This window comes from Moschus berezovskii, chromosome 25 (genome assembly GCF_049115385.1).
Source record: "Moschus berezovskii isolate FMDL1 chromosome 25, NW_MosBer_1.0, whole genome shotgun sequence".
Taxonomy (NCBI): domain Eukaryota; kingdom Metazoa; phylum Chordata; class Mammalia; order Artiodactyla; family Moschidae; genus Moschus; species Moschus berezovskii.
This window is the reverse complement of record NC_142484.1, coordinates 15269986-15290559: the sequence shown is the minus strand read 5'-3', so window position 1 is coordinate 15290559 and position 20574 is coordinate 15269986. Positions and strand designations below refer to the sequence as shown.

Below are 20574 nucleotides of genomic sequence, written 5' to 3'. Positions count from 1 at the left end.
AAAAAAAAATGACGACGGGGGAATTATGTCTCTTTCTATAGGTAATGAGGATGGATGCTTACTGATGGCAAGGCAGGGCTGCTGCTGCTGCTGCTAAGTCACTTCAGTCGTGTCCGACTCTATGTGACCCCATAGACGGAAGCCCACCAGGCTCCCCCGTCCTTGGGATTCTCCAGGCAAGAACACTGGAGGGGGTTGCCATTTCCTTCTCCAATGTGTGAAAGTGAAAAGTGAAAGTGAGGTCAGTCAGTCGCGTCTGACCCTTAGCGACCCCATAGACTGCAGCCCACCAGGCTCCTCCATCCATGGGATTTTCTAGGCAAGAGTACTGGAGTGGCTTGCCATTGCCTTCTCCGGCAAGGCAGGGCACCGACTGCTTTATATTCAGTATTTCATTTAACACTCACAAATACCATACACAATCATTACTATCATTGCCTGTATTTACAGGTAGGCAAACTCAGGGTGATCAAAGTTAAGGGTATTATGTAAAATCACCCAGAAGTAGATTTTAGAGGTTGGATTCAGGTGGACTCTTGTGTCCACGTTCTGACCTGCCACCCAGTAGAACAAAGGCTTTTGATTGACCTCCATCACAGCTGATAGGTTACAGAAGAAACAAAACTTAAACCTGCCCCTGACTCCCTGTCGGCTTCATTAAGGGTAAGTGAGCAGCATTTTCTTAAAACCAAACTGATATAATTCACAGTCGCACCCCCAACAGTCTTAGAATCTAGACAGAAGCTGAGACGTGAGCGAGCAGAACAAATACACTGAGACAATGTGAAAACAGTGGAATTACTAAACTTTAGAACAGCGTAGGTTCTGAAGTTTAAACTGATGGGATATATTTCTAATTTACAAACAAAGGCAGAGGGGCCTCTAGATTTGGGGTGAGGGTTCCACGGATCACATACTCCCCCTACCCTACCCACACAGAGCAGACGAAGAGACTTTTATTACCCTTCTCCTGTAACAGGGAGCCTAACTGGGACACCAGTGTCCGCGGGCTCTGATGTGACTTCAGCCTCCTTCCTCCTGCTGCCAGCCCATGGCTCCATCTGACTGTCTCATACAGCGTTTTATTCACTTTTTCAACTTCTGCCTCCCTCAAACTATTTCTTCTGGATTCATCCCCATCACCAGAGATTGTGCCACTTCAAACTCAAGCCCCACCTTTTTATTTTCTCAGTCTCAACATCTAGACTCTCAGGAAGCCTTGGCCACAGTGCTTCCACAGCACGCTCCTTATCTTTCCCTGTTTCCCCATCGCCGTGCTCACCATGGTCACCAACATCATCTCTTCCCTCTTCTACTCCTATTCCACTTCGTGTCCTGGAAACCCCTTCTCTTCATGACAAAGTGATATCTTAAAGTTCATCAGATCATGTCACCTCTCTGCTTTAAGTTCCGCACTGGGTCCAACTTGCATTTTCTATTACAAATCACCCTAAATATCTAGATGTCTGTAAGACCTGAATCAAAGCTTAGGTTGACCCATGGGGCAATGAAATCCTCTCATTTGTATTTTTTTTTTTACATGTCCCAAGTTGTCATCACAGGAAAGTGGGAATTTTGCTATATAATCATAATTTATGATTACTAAGTGCTTCCATGGTGCCAAGTCCTTTGGCAATTGTCTCATTAATTGTCACCCTGTATTAATCATGTTTTGAGTTTTTTTTTTTAATTCTGTATTTTATGATGCTTTGACATCTTGTAGGCTTTCTAATTCTGGACTCTCCAGGGCTAGCTATTTCTAGAGATAGCAAATGAGTAGCCTTAAAAGTGCCATTCATATGCAAACCAACCCATTAAGAGCCCACAACCCTAAGCACCTTCTCTAGCCAACTGTCACCAAGCCAGTGCTTCCCTGGCCCTGAGTCACCCCAGGGCCACGTGCTGGACAACTGGAGGATACAGGGAGAGTCTGAGGCTGTCACAATTATTCAAACAATCCAATCCTATATTCAATTAAGCTCGCCTACCCTGCCTTGTCCATTCCTTCACCTGGAAACCACCATAAAGCCTCTGGACCTGACCTTCTCCTTGTTCTTTCTGCTTCCTGGTGCTTCCCCAAGCGACCCTGCATGGCGTGGCATGCCTCCTCCTCTGGGGAACACCAAGGGATAAACTCCCTTCTTTCAAGGCAGTGCTTTCCATGTCTGCCATCTTAACCGACCTACCGTCCAACCTAATCTTGGGGACATTTCACAATACACCCAAGTCCTATGAAATAGGTGAGACAGGCATTATTAGATACCAGTCACACAGCAGAAGGGTGGAGGAGTCAGTGTCTGAATGGACCATCCAACTGCAGAACCAACGTGCTGAGTTCTCTAACCCATCCTCACTTTATGTGTCTTCATGTATGTCATCATATACCCAAGCCAGGCATAGCTGCTAGGGTCTCCCTACCATGGTGTCAAGTCAAGCATTTCATAGAAATCTGCTGATGTAAACTATAAAGGAGCTCACCCCCTTTTCCCTTTCCCATTTCAGTCTGGCCTTCTAATATCTCAAAGGATATACTGGTCACTAGCAATGCCTTACAGACGAATGACTCGCCCCCACCAAACTGTAGATAGGCATAGATTCACACAAAAATCAAACCCCTGCCGTTATTTCTCTGATTCACTAGCTCTTAAGTTCAGTCCACTTGCTGCTGCTGCTGCTAAGTCACTTCAGTCGTGTCCGACTCTGTGTGACCCCATAGACGGAAGCCCACCAGGCTCCCCTGTCCCTGGGATTCTCCAGGCAAGAACACTGGAGTGGGTTGCCATTTCCTTCTCCAATGTGTGAAAGTGAAAAGTGAAAGTGAAGTTGCTGAGTCGTGTCCTACCCTTAGCGACCCCACGGACTGCAGCCTACCAGGCTCCTCCATCCATGGGATTTTCCAGGCAAGAGTACTGGAGTGGCTTGCCATTGCCTTCTCCGTCAGTCCACTTATTCACCCACAAATACTGAACTAGCTAGAAAGCTGGCTCACGGAAGAGAGAGATGATGGCCCCATTCTCTACGACTCCAGATATCTAGAGCTGGGGGGAGTCAGCCCTGCAAAAATAAAAAAAATAGTTGACCATCTCCCCAAGGGCAGGATTTTCAAGTGTTGTGAATATATAATGTCTCGCTTCATCTTATCTCTGCCTCTCTTCTTGCCCCACCTGTTTTCCTCGCACCTGGAATCTCATGTTCTTTTCTGCTTTCTTTTCTTCTCCAACAACTCCTTTCATCTCAAGCAGTCCTACATGGGCTGATTCAGGCTTTGGGATCAACCCAGCTGCACCTCCTGAGAAGCACTAGAGCCAGCAGGGGTGTGAGTCGGTCATGCCATCCGTGTGCCCGGCAACCAAGTGGAGGGATCTGCCTGACTTGTGTGGCAGCCTGACCCATCCCAACGGTCACAGCCTCGGTGTTCAAGAGACAAACTCTGTAATCGAAGAAAACTGTAAGCCCAGCCCCAGTTCTCCCCTTTGCACAACTGAAGTCCTTCCAGGACATTGACAGTGGACAAGAGCATCTCGGAGTTTAGAAGGCTATGTGCAATGTGTGTACAGAAAACCCGCTACACTCAGGTCTTAAGGAAAGATGTGTGCCATTAAAACTGATGGGTGATCCCGGAATAAGTTATTAGGCTGCTCTCTGAGGCCTTGACTCTCCTCCTAGCATATATTACCCCTCCTGGCATGGAGCTCACTAGGAAGCATACTACTCATCTGCATTGTTAATGCCTGCTTTCCAGGAAGGAACTCCAGGTACTTCCACTCTATTAAAACTTACACAACACATGTGGCTTCACTAGCGACAAGTATTCTTTCTTCCTGAGGTCCCATGCTCTAATTAAAATTTTAGACCTGGGATATGTGTGGTTACCTTTTTACAGGGGGTGGAGGATGGACAGCATTTACTTATATTGTATATTTATCATAGTATAGTATATAGTTGTTTAGTCGCTAAGTCGTGTCCGACTCTTCAGGACCCCATGGACTGTAGCCCATCAGGCTGCTCTGTTCATGAGATTCTCCAGGCAAGAATACTGGAGTGGACAGTCATTCCCTTTTCCAGGGGATCTTCCCAACCCAGGGATCGAACCCATGTCTCCTGCATTGGCAGGTGGATTCTTTACCACTGAGCCACCAGGAAGCCCACAGTATATTGTGGTATAGTATCTGTGTCCAGTCCTTTATAACTGAGAGAAGGCAATGGCAAGCCACTCCGGTACTCTTGCCTGGAAAATCCCATGGATGGAGGAGCCTGGTAGGCTGCAGTCCATGGGGATGCTACGAGACAGATACGACTGAGCGACTTCACTTTCACTTTTCACTTTCACACATTGGAGAAGGAAATGGCGATCCACTCCAGTGTTCTTGCCTGCAGAATCCCAGGGACGGTGGAGCCTGGTGGGCTGCCGTCTATGGGGTCACACAGAGTCGGACACGACTGAAGTGACTTAGCAGCAGCAGCAGCATGCTTTTGTGCCCTTCATCAATGAACACAATCCATGGCAAGAGTTTACAGCTTATTTCTGAATTACATTTCATTGGAACAATTGTTCAGAGTCCAGGCTAATATTGCAAAAGGATTTGAGTACCAATACAGTAAAGCAAAATGCACCTAGCAACCATTCAATTATGATTATGATACAAGGGCAGGAGCCACACAATAAGGCGTGGCTTTTGCCAGGCGAGCAGAAAGAAATCCTCTCAACAGGCCCAAGGAAAGCCTTCAGCTTTTGACCGGAAGAAATGCCTTGGCACTTCAAACTGGCAGACTGGGTTCTAAGAATGCCCTAACCACCAGTTCCTCTGCAGGTGCATGATGGCGCCACTTCATGTTGTGATCATAAAGCAACAGACAGATTTTGTAAAAGTCAGTCAATACTTTTTAGGATCTCTGTTTTTCCCAGCTCTTGTATGCTTACAATGAGATCCTTCGGTAGTAATGTGGAGTAGGACGGAGACGATTTTGCACGTGATGAGGTAGGGAGACATTCAGATTTGCCATTTGGAGAGACAGAGAGCAAGTCTACGACCAGGAGTATTTCCAAGGTGGGTCACCGGAGCGGAAAGCGCTCCACCATCTCGCCAGAGCCCAGGAAAGCTCTGTCTGGGATAGGACTGTAGCTCGGGCACGTGGAGTGGGGACGGCAGAGCTGCGGACGCCTCGCACCGAGAGCACTGAGCCGGCATTCTGGCGCGGGAAACCTAGCTGAACTCTTCAGGGCGGGGTTTGGCAACTTCTGCCTTGGCATCCGGCATCCGGGGAGGGAAGGTGCGAGTCAGTTTCCAATTTGCTGCGGTCCCCGAGCTCCCTCTCCCGCCCTTCCCTCCCTCCAGCACGTAGGGAAGCCGCCGAAAGGGGCGCAGCGTTCCCGGGAAGCCGCGGTGTCGCGGGAGAGAGGAGCCGGGGAGGTGGCAGCCCGGCCCGCGCGGCTCCTGGCGCGAGTGGGCGGCGCGGCGGGGGTTAAGGTGGGCGCCCGCGCCCCGCGCCCGCCGGGATGCGCGCGGTCCGCCCGCTCGCTCTGCGCCGGCACCGCGGAGAGCGGCGGTCAGTGATGGAGCTGCTGCCATGACAACCCCGGCGGTCGGGGCCCGCGCGCGTCGGGGCTGCTCCCGGGAGGCCGGCGGCGGCCGCTGAGCGTGGCGTCCGCGCGTCCCCGCGCCCCGCGCCGCGTCCCCGGAGAGGCGGGCGCGCCGTCTGCCCGCTCCCCGTGCGCCCCGAGCCTGCGCCGCGGGCGCTCCGCGGGCCGGGCCGGCCGCCAGTCGCCGCCCGGGCTGCGGCGAGGACGCCAGGCACCCACCGCTCCGGAGGATCGTCGGACTTGGCCGCGGCTGCGGGTCCCCGCGGTGGAACTTTTTACCGCCTTGGCTTTCCAGATCGGAGACTCGGGCTGGTTTCTAAATACATCTGTACATATGTGTGATCTAATAAAACATTCTCTCCTCTCCTTGAAGCGGCAGCTTTTTATGACATCTCCTTTATGTCAGAGACACTTGCCTGGCTTCTTTGGGTTATAAACTTTTGATGCCAGACCTCGGCAGGACGTGCCCAACTGAATGTTAAAGTAGCATCTCGAAGAGAGGCAGAGAAAGAGCAGCCGTGACCTTCATCCCCGCACTTTCCTCTCCCTTCCCGGCCGCCTCCCTCCTCCCCAGGGGAGCATCGAGAAAGCGCGTTTTTGGATGCAGGAGGGGGCATCTGGTTGTGCCAGGCTGGAAAGCTGAGGCAGGATCTGAGGAAGAAATCAGTAGACTCCGGAGAGCCTGGACTCCGCTTCTCCTTACGCCCCTCTCCGCTTCTGGCTGGTTCCAGCCTCTGCCTCCCTCCCCGCGCGGCTGCCCGAGACCCGCCGGCGTGCGGGGCGGGGGACGAGGACCGAGCCGCCGCCGGAGTTCTGGGAAGTTGTGGCTGTCGAGGATGGGGGTCTGTGGGTCCCTGTTCCTGCCCTGGAAGTGCCTCGTGGTCGTGTCTCTCAGGCTGCTGTTCCTTGTACCCACAGGAGTGCCCGTGCGCAGCGGAGATGCCACCTTCCCCAAGGCGATGGACAACGTGACGGTTCGGCAGGGGGAGAGCGCCACCCTCAGGTAGGGAGCTGTACTTCGGCGGGGGCCGGAGCCCCTCGGATGGGATTCGGTGGGAACGGGCGAGCGAGAGAGGACCGGAGACCCGCGCGGGGGACGAGCGTGGGAGAGGGCTTTGCAGGCCCAAGAGGTGCCCACTTGGCGTTCTGTGGCAGCTGGGACCCGTTTTCCTGGACAGCTTGGTCATTCGCTGTGGCTTCTGTGGCCCCGGGTTTTCGGAGCGAGTCCTGAGGTCCAGGCTTGGGACTGCATGTATCCATGAGGCTGTGGCTAGACTTGGCACTGCGATGTGAGCCCTGGCATTAAAATACTGAGGGCTGAGCCTGGGAGCACTGGTGTCCTGGGGGCTGTCTCAGAGTCGGGAAGGTATGTGATGTGGCACGGTGGTCCAGAGACGACTAGTTGGCCTCTACCAGCGGGATACCTGAAATTTCCGGCTCTGGAATTGCCAGCTGCTGGGCCCGGGCCCTTTATGAGTCTACAGCCATCCATGCCAAGCCCGTGTGCTGCTCCTGGGGCCCCGATTGTAAATTACGAGGGCAGTTTTATCTTTGCGGGCTCGGCCCAGGGAGAGGAAACATGTCTCTCTTATGCAACGACAGCACTCCTGTGTGAAAAGCACAATAGGAAAGCTTTTTGTTTTACCTTAATGAGTTACAGAGAAGCACTTACGGGCTCCAGGCAGAGGGGTGGAGATTCTTGGAATATGAACCTTTAGGGACCCGGCCTGCTGCAGCAGAGACTTTAATAAAAATGCAGCCACCACTTTCCACCAGCTCAGCAGATATCATCTTTTATCCCTTTAATGAGGCAGTTCTGGTCCTCGGAGACAGATTCAGGGACGTCCCAGCTTAACTCTGCTCACAGTGTGCACGGGGTGAATGCATTTGCCCTGCCTGTGACTTTGATGGTTACGGTGGAAATAAAACATCGTGCCCCAGATTCTGCCGCCGAGAAGCCTGGCAGCTCCAAGGAACGCGTGAGGGTGGGGCTCGCTTCCTGCTCTGCCCTCGACTTCCTTGGTGTCCCTCCCAACCCAGACGAGCCTCTCCCTGGGAAAGGAAAGGAAGGCCTCACGCGACCACTGCTCTTCCTTCCTAAGCCCAGGCGTGAAGGTTGATGCTTGCCTTCTGGGTGGTCTCACTGTGTTTTCTTCTGAGCCCAAGGACAGGTCCTAGAACCCTGTCTGCTGGTGCATGGGGGCCCCAGAAGGAGGAAGAAAAAACAGAATGGAGACAGACCTCTTTTCTAGACCTCCAGCAGGAGGGCACTGCCCCGGACTAGAGGGAGTATAACGTGCATACTTCCTTGCATCAGAGAAATCCCAGGGTGAGGGGCTGGTCCACGCCCTGCAAGGCACATGCGCAGAGGGCCAGTCTGCTCAGAGGAGTAACAGCCAGGCTACGGTGCTTGTTACCCCAGGCGACGTGGGGAAATGGCGGTGGGTGTTAAGGGGTGCCAGTGCTGTGTGCCTCTCTCTCCATCCTCCAAACTCATACCCTCTTACCAGGGACAGAGAGGCGTAGCACAGGATAAGGTCTCAGTGCTGAACTTTCCAAAATCCTCCGGCCTCTTCTTGCCCCTGAAAGTTAAAGCTTTCTGGGCTGCAGTAACACTGTTCCACCAGCAGAGGGCCAGCTTTGCGCTGCCTTTTTATTAGCTGCTGGCCTGTTTTCATGATCTTCAATTCTAATGTTTAGCAGCTGGGCTTCGTAATGGGAATAAAAAAGGGAAAAGCTGAATAGTTGCTTTTTGTGCTTTGTGGAGAAAAAAAGAAAGAAAAACCGTACATATTGAATATAACTGTTATCTGTTACCTGATGGCATGCTTTATTTTTTAAAAAGTAAGCCCATCTTACGATGATTTTCTCTCTTCTGTAGTTGCCCTGAAATAGAGAAATTCAGTGCATTGTCCCCGTTTTAATCTTTCTGTATTCTCTTTCTTTTACCTCTCATGTTTTCCTCTTTTATTACATTTTCTTTCATTTTTATCAAATGCCTCCATTTTATATGCTGTTGTGTGTTATCCATTCTCATCTTTCCGTCTCTGATCACTGAATTCTTATTATTCCCTTATTTTTTAAAGTTCTGATTTCACTACAATCGCAGTGTTTCTTAAAATAATGTCAATAACTCTCACAGATTTCTGGGGATCTCAATCTCTCCCCTTCTGTTCTCCATGCTCCTTTGGTTTCTTGGCTCGACAGCTGTGCGCCCATCTCAGTGAAAACCTTGTTTGTCAGGACTCCAAGGGGGCGGGCATCCTGTTTCCCGTCTCTGGAAGTCCATGGCCTCAACCCCAGAGAGATGTATCATCTTGTTGGTTTTTTTGCTTCTAAAAAATTGTAGTTCTTAACTGCGGTCACTCTCTAATCTCCTAAAAGGTGTGCCATTGGGAATTCTGTGTTTGGGAATTTAGTGTTCTGAATGCATCAGATGTTCAGAAGGCATTGAAAACTGAATGATTCCCGGGTCCACTAGTCATAGCCATAGAAAGTCTGTTCATATGTGGCTGCCTCGGATCAAAGTAATCCAAGCCTATTTCTCAATCTTGAATGAAGTCACATAGGAGGTCGAAGACCAATCAGGAGAAGCCAAGGGAAGGAGGAAGTTTGGTCCTCCTTTGAAATTTCCAGTGAGACGCTGCTCGGCTTAGAGAGGGGTGATCTCCTTCCTTGGAGGCATGTTTTGTGGTGCCAGGTCTTTGATTGAACGTGGAAGGAACTCATTTTATGTAGATGAGGCAATATTATCTTCCTTATAACTACTTCACAGGGCTACTTGAAAAGTAAAAATAATTATGTGACTATGGAGTTATTTTGCCTTCTTGGAAGAGAGATGATATGGAAAATGAAGGTGGTATTCACAGTGTTGAATTATAGCTGCTATGAATCTGATTTGAATTCATTATTACAAATGGGCCCTCTTGGCCAGAATCATTTCATTACAATTATCTGCTGTTGGGTTAAAAATGTTCTGTGCCTCTGCATTAGATTAGTTATGACAAGTGTCTAGAAGTCCTGTGTCTGAATCATTGCCCACATCAGGAAGGGAGCCCAGGATGCTCGGTGTGGTCAGCTGGTATCTATTAGGCTATTTCAGTGACGCAATGCTCACCAGACGTGTTTTCTTCCTGGACCTCAGTCTTCTCTAAATTTGCTTCAGTTTTGCAGAGGACTGCATCATCCATGTCCGTGAACATTCTGAGGGGGTTTTGGTCGGCTGAAAGTGGGGGTTGTTGCTGTAACTGTTCTGCTAAGTGGGAAAAGTTCCCACCAGCAACCTGGGGAGGTTTTTTTTTTTAAAGCATGGCAGGATAATCAGTTTTGCTGATCCAGGCTGGCTGATCTGGGATTATGCTTAGAAACTCTCGTCGAAAATACCCTCGCATTTTCATTTGGAATTCTGAGCTAATCTCTTTGGAACCCAGTATTTGGAGGTTAACCACTGCCAAGGAGGAGTCTGAGCAGCAGGATTTTGCCAAAGTCACTGAGGCAGTCAGGCTCCCAGGGAGGCGTCCTGTCTTCTCCTGGGTGTTTCTCTGCCTTTTGCCATCTCCATCTGCAGCATTCTTTTTGTGTACATTAGAACATTCAGAAGAGCCACTCGGCTATTCCAAACAAAGCACGTGAATTTCAGCATTTCAGTTACCTAAACTGAATAAGGACTTCTGTCAGGCCAGTGGCTTCGCTCTTGGCCTGGGAAGATGGATTCAGACATGGACCCAAGTACAAGTCCATACAGGGCCACTCCAGCTGCAGTGCTAACCTGGGTTGCCCCGGAGTTACTGGAGATGCATTTTAGATGTTCCATGGCCAGGATCCCAGACCAATGAAAGCAAAATGTCTGGAGTTGGACGTGGGCGTATTAAAGATCTCTTCTAGTATTTATCGTGTTGAGAACTGCTGCCCCAGAGCCCTTTCATGCCCCAGAGCATCTGAGCAAGGCTGGTCTCCAGTGGCCCTGCCCACGCTTACATAACCCTACCTGCGTGCATGGACCTCACCACTTAAGGCTGCTGTATTGCCTGAGAAGGAGCACCAGGCCTGGGGGCCTGCATACCCACCTGGGCTTGATTCTTGCTCCTCCCCTCACCCACCAAATGATTTTGAGCACTTGAATTCATTTGTGTACCCTTGGGGATGGTATCTGCCCCATCTATGGCATCGGGAAGATGAAAGAGATGGTGTTATTATGCTGAATAGAAAGCAACACACAAGTGCAGGTTGTTGTAGGAGCCATACAAAACCTCAGTGATGACCTGTGATGCTCTGTCCTTTCTGGGTGCATTTCTTCTCCCCTCCCACAGATGCATACAGAGCTCTAGAATTCTCCTCCCCCGACCCCGACCACACACACAGAGCTCTAGGATTCTCAGTCCTTCCCCAATGCCAGCCAGCACCCTGCTTTCTGCTCATGGTCAGGACTTACCCTCATCTGAGCCCCCATAATGTCTGCTGCAGATCTTTGTTCTGATGGATATACACCCTGGACTTGTCAGTTACATGTGGGTGTGGTTGGACTGTGAGTTCCTAGAGGCACGAAGCCATGACCTAGGTGTTGGCTACAGACACCGTCATGGATACTGAGGATCCAAAATGATACGTCTGGGCTGAATGCTTTACTCCACCATAAAGGAGCTCAGTCTCTTATGATGAAGTGTTACCTCTGCAGCAATAAAGTGCTCATAGCGAAAGGATTCCATTCTTTTCACAATATGGCGCCAATGGCAGGTGGTTGGTTAGAGCCTTTGGGGGCCTGGGGGACTTGCATTCTGGTGCGATCACTTGCCAGGGGGGGCATTGAGTCCCCCAGTGGCCCTTGAGGCTTCTCCATCCCTGGGACAAGGCCAGGGGCTTGGGCAGCAGAGCAGAGGGGGTCTTCTCAGCTGCAGTAGGGTGATGGAATTGAGAGCAGGGCTGTTCCTGCGGAGACCTGCCTTCTGTGGACCAGAGGCGGCACATGGAGCCAGGAGGGAGAGGGGCGGATGGGGAAGCTGGCATGTCCTGATCCGGCAGGCCTGGAAGAGGGGAACTGGCCAGATCGAGGCCATCTAATCACTGATTGGTAGGGATGCCAGTGCAGGGGGTTGGGGCGCATCTTAAGACAGTCAGCATACGTGTTCTGCAACTTTCTGGATTGCTCTAAACAACTCAACCGTTCCCATCTAAGCCCTTGCTCATTTTTTTTTTTTTTTGCCTTTAAGTAAATTTGGTCCTTGGGTTCGGTTTAGTCCTGCTTTTCTAGAAAGGGACCTTGATCTGTCTACCATGCTCCTTGTGCAGCTGGCTCTGGTGTGGGCGGAGGGTGGAGGCGAGCAGGACTGGGCAGCCTGTGTTCCAGACCTGATGGAGTCCAGCCATGAGTGGCAGAGGACAAGAGGTCCTGTCCATCCTTCCCAAAGGAGGACTTGAACATTATCATCAATGGGAAGAATGGTCATGGTCCTAAACATGTGTTTGCGGCTGGCCAAAATGGCATTGCCTGTTAAGTTAGGAACTGTTAACCTTTCTTGATTTTTTTTTTTCCAATTCACTTATGATGGCCCCAGACTATTTTGGGTTCACTCATTTGTATACCATTTCCCCTGTAGGAAGATGCTTTTTAGCTGACATTGGGTTGGGGAGGAAGGTGGCTGGGAATGGGCCCTGGGGAGAGAGGCTTCCCGCTGAGTCCCTTCTCACCTTCCAGCCATAACACCTTCCTGGGACTTCTCGTACCTGGCACATCTTTTTTTAAGACGTGAAAACTGAAGCTGTGATGTTTCTGTAGCTCAGCACTCACCCTGCCTCCATCTGTGTGTCGCCTCGGTAGAGGTGGTTAGAGAAAGGAGGTGTTTGAGCCTGGTGCCCCTTCCCTACAGGACCACACCACAGACCCTTCAATAAAACCTGCAGGGGTGGGGCTTAAATAAATAGACCCTGTCATCCATGATTGACTGTGTGTCAGGTGCCAGGCCAATTACTTACTGTTTCATGTAATTTTCAGAATATTATGATCCTGTCCAGGAAGGAGACATTTTCTTCTACCCTTCTAGGGTCTTCTGGCTGATCTAAGAATTAAACAGACAGCAGACAGGTGAAGAGGAGAAAGTCAAACTAAAAGTTTAATAACATGTATACATGGAAGAAACCCAGGGGAACTAAATAACTCACCCAAAAGGCCAAAGTCCTCAGCCTGGACACCATCCTCAGCTGAAGACAAAGGAGGATGTTGGAAGTAGTGGTGTGGGACTTTTAAGTAAGAGGAAATCAGTTCACGTGGAGATGAAAAAGCAGATTGGCTGGTAAATCAATGTTTGTTGGTCCAGCAGAGAGGGACTCAGAGTCCACTCTGATCTCTGGGAATTGCCCCCCACACCTGGATGTATTCTTTGCAGACATCTCTCCTGACCCTGTATTCCTGGAATAGGTCTTCTATCTGAATTTTCCAGGCAGTTACTGGGAAGGTCAGAGTTTCTTCCTGAGTCTTGGGCCTTGACTGTTTTCAGCTTGAAATAATCCACATGCCAGAAACATTTTGGGATGTCAAATTTTGTTCCTCTACAGTCCCCAGTGTATAGACTAGGAGACTGAGGTTCAGAAAGTTGAGGCGCTTGCCTTGGGTCACATGGCTATTATGTGTCAGAGTCTATGCTTGCTCCTAGAATGCCTTTTCCCCCTTCTTCTGAGTTTTATAGTACCCTCTTCCAGATAGGGAGAACAGAGAATGTTTCCATGAGCTTCACGCAGAAAAAGCAAACGGCTCCTCTGTGCTCCTGGGACCTATTTGAGCAAAGGTTAGGAAGTCTGCACTGGCTGAGGGCTGTGGTCATCTGCTGTTGTGCCCCCAGCAGGTCCTTTGCGCCACTCAGCTGCACGCCAGCAGGCACTGCTCTATCTCTTGGGGCAGAAATCAGGCTGCAGAGGGTCCCACCCACCATGCGCGCTGCCCCAGAATCATGGGGACCCTTAGCTTTGACCCTGCCCTGAACGCTGCGCCCTCCGGGAACACCTGTGACCTCTCACAGGACGAGCAGCATCTCCGGGGACCCTGCAGACAGGGCAGAGCCAGCAGGTGAATGATGACAAGGACAGCAATGACAGAGCATTTCTCCGAGAACCAGGAGGAAGCAAGTGATCCGCGTGGAAGGATGGAAAGATGAGAAGTCACGTGTTTTTAGATCCAAAAATCCAAGTCACTGTGTAATCCCGTCTCCCATCTTTATGCTCATATTTTAGTTTAAACCGTCAAGACTGTGGCAGCAGCGGGCACGGGCCCTTTTTGCTCACCTTGTGGCTGACTCATACCCTACAATGTCTGCCTGACCTCTTGTGGCCTCCTCTTCCCTGGAGATGGCACATGTTGCTTAAATCAAAGAGATGCTGAAGGACTTGACCTGGCTTCCATAAGAGTGCTGATCAATGTTGAAAACCTGCTTTTGAATATTAAACATCTCCAGTGGGTCTGAAGATTTATGGGATCTCGATTAACCAAGTTTCCATTGCATAATAGAAATACAGCATGTTTTAAGTGGTTGTGAAGTTTTCTGGCAAGGCCACAGAAGATAATTTAACTCATAATTATCCAAAATGCTATAGACCCGCCATGAAGAATAATAGAACACGATGTTGTTGTAGAAGTAATTACGCAAAAGAGGGGAAAAATGAATATGATAATTTTCTATTTACCGTGAATGCCAGTGCTGAAGAAAAGTAGACATAATTACGGGAAGATAATATGGAAACATTTTCCCAAAGACATTTCTGAATACTCCCAAAAGTTTGGGAGTTTGTATTATTGTTTCTGTTCTGCCAAACTTAATTTTAAGATGCATAGCTTTCCTTTTATTTGATTCAAGTGTGCATTTGCAGCCTCGGTAATGTTGAGGAGTATTTTCATGAGTATTAAGAAAGCAGGGAAGATAGATCAAGGAGATGAAAGACGAAAATGGAAAGAATAGAGAAAGAAAGAGACTTTCCCAGGGCGTCAGGAAGAGTGGAAGAAAGACAGAGGCTCTGCCCACGTGAGGACGAAGTGGCCTAAGGTGGAATCGCTGGAGTCCCAGTTAGAGGAAGAAGGGGAGACAGGAAGGGGCAGTGCCACCCGTCCCCTCCCCCAGCTCTGCTGTGCTGGTGTCCGCACTCCGACTGACTGTCCGGGTCTCGGGACCACACTCACACAGGTGTGCCGTGTCCACTCGAAGTCACTGTGCGTGTGTGTTAGTCGCTCCGTCGTGTCCAACTCTTTGAGACCCCATGGAGTATAGCCGACCAGGCTCCTCTGTCCATGGGATTCTCCAGGCAAGAATCCTGGAGTGGGTAGCCATGCCTTCCTCCAGGGGATCTTCCCGGCCCAGGGATGGAACCCGGGTCTCTCACACTGCAGGCAGAGTCTTTACCGTCTGAGCCACCAGGGAAGCCCCATCCTAAGTCAAGGTGCCAGCAAATTTAGGGCTCAGGTTCTCACTTGCTGCCAGAACCCAGCTCTTTCTGACCCTTGGTTTCGCCTGGCAGCTGGAGACCCCTTGCCGTCACTGAGCCCTGGTGCATGTCCTGCTCCTTTGTGTTGGAGCCACCCCAGGCGCTGGGTGATCGGCAGTCTGCTCTGTTTGGCAGGAGTCCCTTCTCCAATGTTGACCCCAATCCTCTCTAACTCCTCCTGCTTCCTGGACTTTCCAGCACTTACTGTTCACCTGCCCACTGGAACGCCCCTTTCAGAGACCACCTTTCAGTCAGGCAGCAGGTGAGGGCTCAGCCAGTTCATGTTGATCCTTTATTCCCCATCATTCTTGGCTATATGTGTTGCCCTATCAGATGCCATGCACCTTGACTGGGATTGATTGCAATGGATGCCATCCCAGTGTAGGGATTCTTGTTTGATGTTGGGAACTCCCCACAATGGATAAAAGAAGCCAGCATGTGTTTTGCAAGGAAATGAACCAGTCAGGTGTGTTATTGGAGCGGCCGTGCCCACATTGACTTAGGTGACTGAAAGGCACCCGTGTAGAAGGAGGGAGTAAAGGAATTCATATTCGTGCTGGCCTATGCTTTCGAGCCCATCCCTAAAAACACTCCTCTCCCTGCTCTTGTTGGCACTGCTTTTGTGCCTTCTGTTAAATGTATTAACACTGTCTCTCCATCATTGGGTCCCAGTGTCCAGTTCAACACCTAACTCAGAGGGGATGCTCCAAGTTTGTTGAAAAGATGAATGCGTGTCCTTTGTTTCTGTCTGTCCAGCTCTTTCTCTCTCACACACATACCTACTCTTCTTAATGAAGATTTCTCATCCATTTTTAAGCAATTGGGAAGTCACTGACATTACAACCAAAGATTCTGGCATTTGAGTCCTAGTTGAGATAATGATCTCTCCCTAGATACTTGGTATTTAACTTGTCCTGTCTCCTCCTGCTTATTATAATCGCGGCATTTTCGAATTTCACACCATTCTTAAAGTCACCGTCCTGAGATGCTGAGCAGTTACAAGGGAGGTATACCAGCCTCCTCTCTTTTTATTAAGGATACAAAATAGAGGGTGGCATATCGTGGGACTGTATCTGCAAACTCTCGGGAATGGAAAAAATGTCAGTGAGACTAGTCTAAAATTGCAGAGGGCATCTCAGGATGAAGGGACTTGGGGACCTATTGCTTTGTCCATGTGAAATATAGCAGCTTCTGTGATGAGCTCTCACTATGAGATCCTTGAATACATCCCCAGAGCACCTGTCCTGCTGCAGCTGTGCAGTGGGAACAGTTTATAGATATTCTTGATTATAAGTTTACATTTCCACTCGGCTAGGCAGTGGGCTTCCCTGATGGCTCAGACAGGAAAGAATCTGCCTGCAATGTGGAAGCCCTGCATTCTATCCCTGGATTGGGACAATCCCTCAGAGGAGAGCATGGCAACCTATTCCACCATTCTTTCCGGAGAAGACCCATGGACAGAGGAGCCTGGTGGGCTACAGTCTGTGGGGTCGCAAAGAGTCACAAATGACTGAGCGACTAAGCACAGCGCAGCAGTCTGTGGGTGCTTAGAGAAATATAAGGTTAAGTATAACCCGTGTCAAGAGGTAAAGGCACAGATTTTAAAGTCAAGAAGACTCAGTTCAAATCCTGGCTGAATGTGATGAGACAAGTAACCAAGTATATCCAACCCTCAATTTTAAATAAAGGATTGAGGGGTTATATACCCACTTCACTAAGTTGTAGAGGAGGAAGAGATGGCATTAAGTTTGTAAGAGCTTAGACTAAAATCAGACATGTAGCAAGTTCATGATAAACAGTAGCATTAATGTTTTTAGAAAATGTAAGTTACTGAATTCACAATTTAAACAACCAGCTTTTACTGACTACTCTGTGCCAAGCCCTGTTCTAAGCAGCATGGAAATTATAAAGTTGAATTAATCCCAGAGTTTCCTCTTTAAACACTCCCATCTAGTGAATATGTTAGCAGAATAAAGGGCCCATAGATCAGGAAGTGGGGGAGAAAGGAGCTAGAGGGAGCGAGTGAGGCGGGGAGGAGGGAATTTGCATAAAATGCGCTATATTCTGTGTTCACTTAGACAAACCCTGGCATTCACATTCAACCGTGTAACCACCACTCTAAAAGATATAGAATATTTTTTTAATCACCCTCAAAGAATTCCTCTATGCCTTGTCTTTTTTGTGGTCAAATATGCACGACATAAAATTTACTATTTTAACCACTTTTAAATATGCATTTCTATGTGATTAAATGTGTTCATTTTATGTGCAAAAACGTGTAACTCCAGGCCTGTTTTCATCCTGCTGAATGGAAACCCTGCCCCTCCCCCCCATTAAAGACTAATTCCCCATCCTGTCTCCCTGCTGCCCTGAGTCTCCTCTGGGGACTTCATATATGTGGGACCATACAGTGTTTGTCCTTCTATGACTGCCCTATTTCACTTAGCCTCATGTCTTCAAGTTTCATCACTGTAGCGTGTGTCAGAATTTCCTTCCTTCTTAAGGCTGAAAAATATCCAATTGTAGGTTTATACCACTATTTATCATTTACTTGTCTATGGAAACATGGGCTGTTGCTAAGAATAATGCTGCTATGGGCATGGGTGTACAAATATCTGTTCTCTTCTTTCAGTTCTTTTGGTGTGTTCCCAGAAATGGGATTTTATATGCCCAGAAGTAGATCGTGTGGTAATCCTGTATAATTTTGAGGAACTGCCATACCATTTTGCATAGTGGCTGCACCATTTTACATCCCCTCCAGCCATGCACAAGGGTTCCAGTTTCTCCACATCCTTGTCAACACTTGTTATTTTCAGTTTTTTGTTTTTATGATAGCCATTTTAGTGGAGGTGAAATAGTATCTCACTGTGGTTTTGATCTGCATTTCCTTAATGATTAGTGATATTGATGTTCTTACGCCCATTTGTTCATCTTCTTTAGAGAAATGTCTATTCAATTGATTGTTCATATTTAATCAGGTTACTAGGCTTTGTTGTTGAGTTATAAGCATTCTTGATGTATTCTGAATATTAATATTTTATTGGATATGATTCCATCTGTGGATTGACTTTTCACTCGGTCAATAATGTCTTTTGATGCACACAGCTTTTTAATTGTGAGTTTGCCCATTTTATCTTTTTCTTCTTTTGTCCCTTATGCTTCGTTGCCTTATTCAAGAAATCTTTGCCTGATCCAATGTCATGAAGCTTCTCCCATGTTTTGTCCTTGAACGGTTTAGTGGTTTTAGCTCTTCTGTTCAGATCTTTGTTCCATTTTGAGTTAGTTTTTGTATATGGTGTAAGGTAGGAGTCCAAGTTAATTTTATTGCATGTAGATATGTAGTTTTTCCAGCACCACTTGTTGAAAAGAGTATCTTTTCCTCAATGGGCTTCTCACTCTTGTTGAAATTCATTTGAACTATAGTTTATTTCTGTGATCTCTAGTCTACTCATTGGTCTGTGTCTGTCTTTATGCCAGGACCATATTGTTTTGATTATTGCAGCTTATAGTAGGTTTTGAAACCAAGAGTATGAGACCTTTTTCTTTGTTATTTTTCAAGATTATTTTAGGTATTTGGGATCCACTGACCCTATATATGCATTTTAGGATAAATTTTTCTATTTTTGCAAAAAAGTCAAAGTCACTATTGACAGGGATTGCACTGAAGGTGGAGAAAGCTTAAAGTAGTATTGACAGTTTAATAATGTTGTCTTATAATCCATAAACATGGAATGTTTTTTATGAATATTTGTCTTTAATTTCTTTCAGAAACATTTTGTAGTTTTTAGTGTATAGTTCTTTCACCTTGTTTAAGTTTATTCCTAGTAATTTTAAATGTTATAAATTAAATTGATTCTTAATTTCCTTTTTGGATTGTTCATTGTTAGTGCATAGAAATACAACTGATTTGTATGTGCTATATGAAACACATAAGTTTTTATTTTTATGTGAAGATTATGGCATATGCATACAAAAATAATTTTATTTCTTTCTTTCCACTTTTGATAGCTTTTAGATATTTTTCATGCCTAATTGCCCTGACTAGAACTTCCAGTACTATGTGAATAGAAGTGATGAGCAAGCAACCTTGCCTTGTTCCTGACATTAGAAGGAAGTATCTAGTTTTTCAACATTGCTGCTGCTGCTGCTGCTAAGTCACTTCAGTCGTGTCCGACTCTGTGCGACCCTATAGACGGCAGCCCACCAGGCTTCCCCTGTCCCTGGGATTCTCCAGGCAAGAACACTGGAGTGGGTTGCCATTTCCTTCTCCAATGCATGAAAGTGAAAAGTGAAAGTGAAGTCGCTCAGTCGTGTCCGACTCTCAGTGACCCCATGGACTGCAGCCCTCTAGGCTCCTCTGTCCATAGGATTTTCCAGGCAAAAGAGTACTGGAGTGGAGTGCCATCACCTTCTCCATTTTCAACGTTAAGTTAGGTATTTTATATATAGCCTTCAGTTCAGTTCAGTCGCTCAGTTGTGTCCGACTCTCTGCGACCCCATGAATCACAGCACGCCAGGCCTCCCTGTCCATCACCAGCTCCCGGAGTTCATTCAAACTCATGTCCATAGAGTTGGTGATGCCATCAAGCCATCTCATTCTCTGTCGTCCCCTTCTCTTCCCGCCCCCAACCTTTCCCAGCATCAGAGTCTTTTCCAGTGAGTCAACTCATAGCATGAGGTGGCCAAAGTATTGCAGTTTCAGCTTACCTTGATATAATTTCCTTCTACTCCTAGTTTATTGAATTTTTTTTATCACAAAAGAGTGTTGAATTTTGCCAAATGATTTTTCTGCATCATTTTACTATATTTTAAAATTCATCCTGCTAATATGGTATATTTGCTGAGTGATTTTCATGTATTCAACCATCCTTGAATTCCAGTAATATATTCTTGTTTATGGTATATATCTTTTAGCATCATTTTGAATTCAGTTTGTTAGCACAGTTGGCTCTAAATAACACAGGTTTGAACTGCACCAGTCTGCTTGTATATAGATTCTTTTCGATAGTAAACACTATATTTGCAACATGAATTGTGGTTGGTTGAACCCACAAATGCAAAACTGCAGATAGAGAGGAACCAGAATTTTTATGTGGAGGGCTAACTATAAATTAAATGCAGAGTTTCAGCTTTACAGAGGGTCAGCACCCCTAGCCCCCGTGTTGTTCAAGAGTCGACTGTATCTCGGGGGTTTTGCATCCCTTATGATAAGGGATATTGTCTGTAGTTTCCTTTTCTATGGTGTCGTTCTCTGGCTTTGGTATTAGGATAACGCTGGCCTCATGGAATGAGTTTAGAAGTGTTTTTACCTCTTTATTTTTTTGGAAAGGGTTTGAGGATGACTGTTGTTAATTCTTTAACTTCTTCATAGAATTCACTACGGAAGCCAGCCTGTCCTGGCTTTTTCTTTGTTAGGAGATTTTTGATTACTGACTCAGTCTCCTTACTAGTTAAATATCCATTCAGATTTTCTGTTTCTTCATGATTTAAAGAGGCTATATTTTTTCTAGAAATTTATCTCTTTCTCCTTC

At 47.6% G+C, this 20574-nt stretch overlaps 1 protein-coding gene across 4 annotated transcripts in view; it reads left to right on the top strand.

The window, feature by feature from the left end:
- Positions 1 to 20574, top strand: part of OPCML (opioid binding protein/cell adhesion molecule like) — a 1038307-nt gene that overhangs the window by 527342 nt on the left and 490391 nt on the right. For 3 of the 4 annotated variants that reach the window (XM_055415875.2, XM_088832055.1, XM_088832054.1), the window contains exon 1: positions 6259 to 6584. In XM_055415875.2, the coding sequence (XP_055271850.2) occupies positions 6418 to 6584 (167 nt within the window). In that variant the 5' untranslated portion in view covers positions 6259 to 6417. Of the gene's footprint in view, positions 1 to 6258; positions 6585 to 20574 lie in introns of those variants that run through there. The other variant, XM_055415874.2, reaches the window with a different exon arrangement.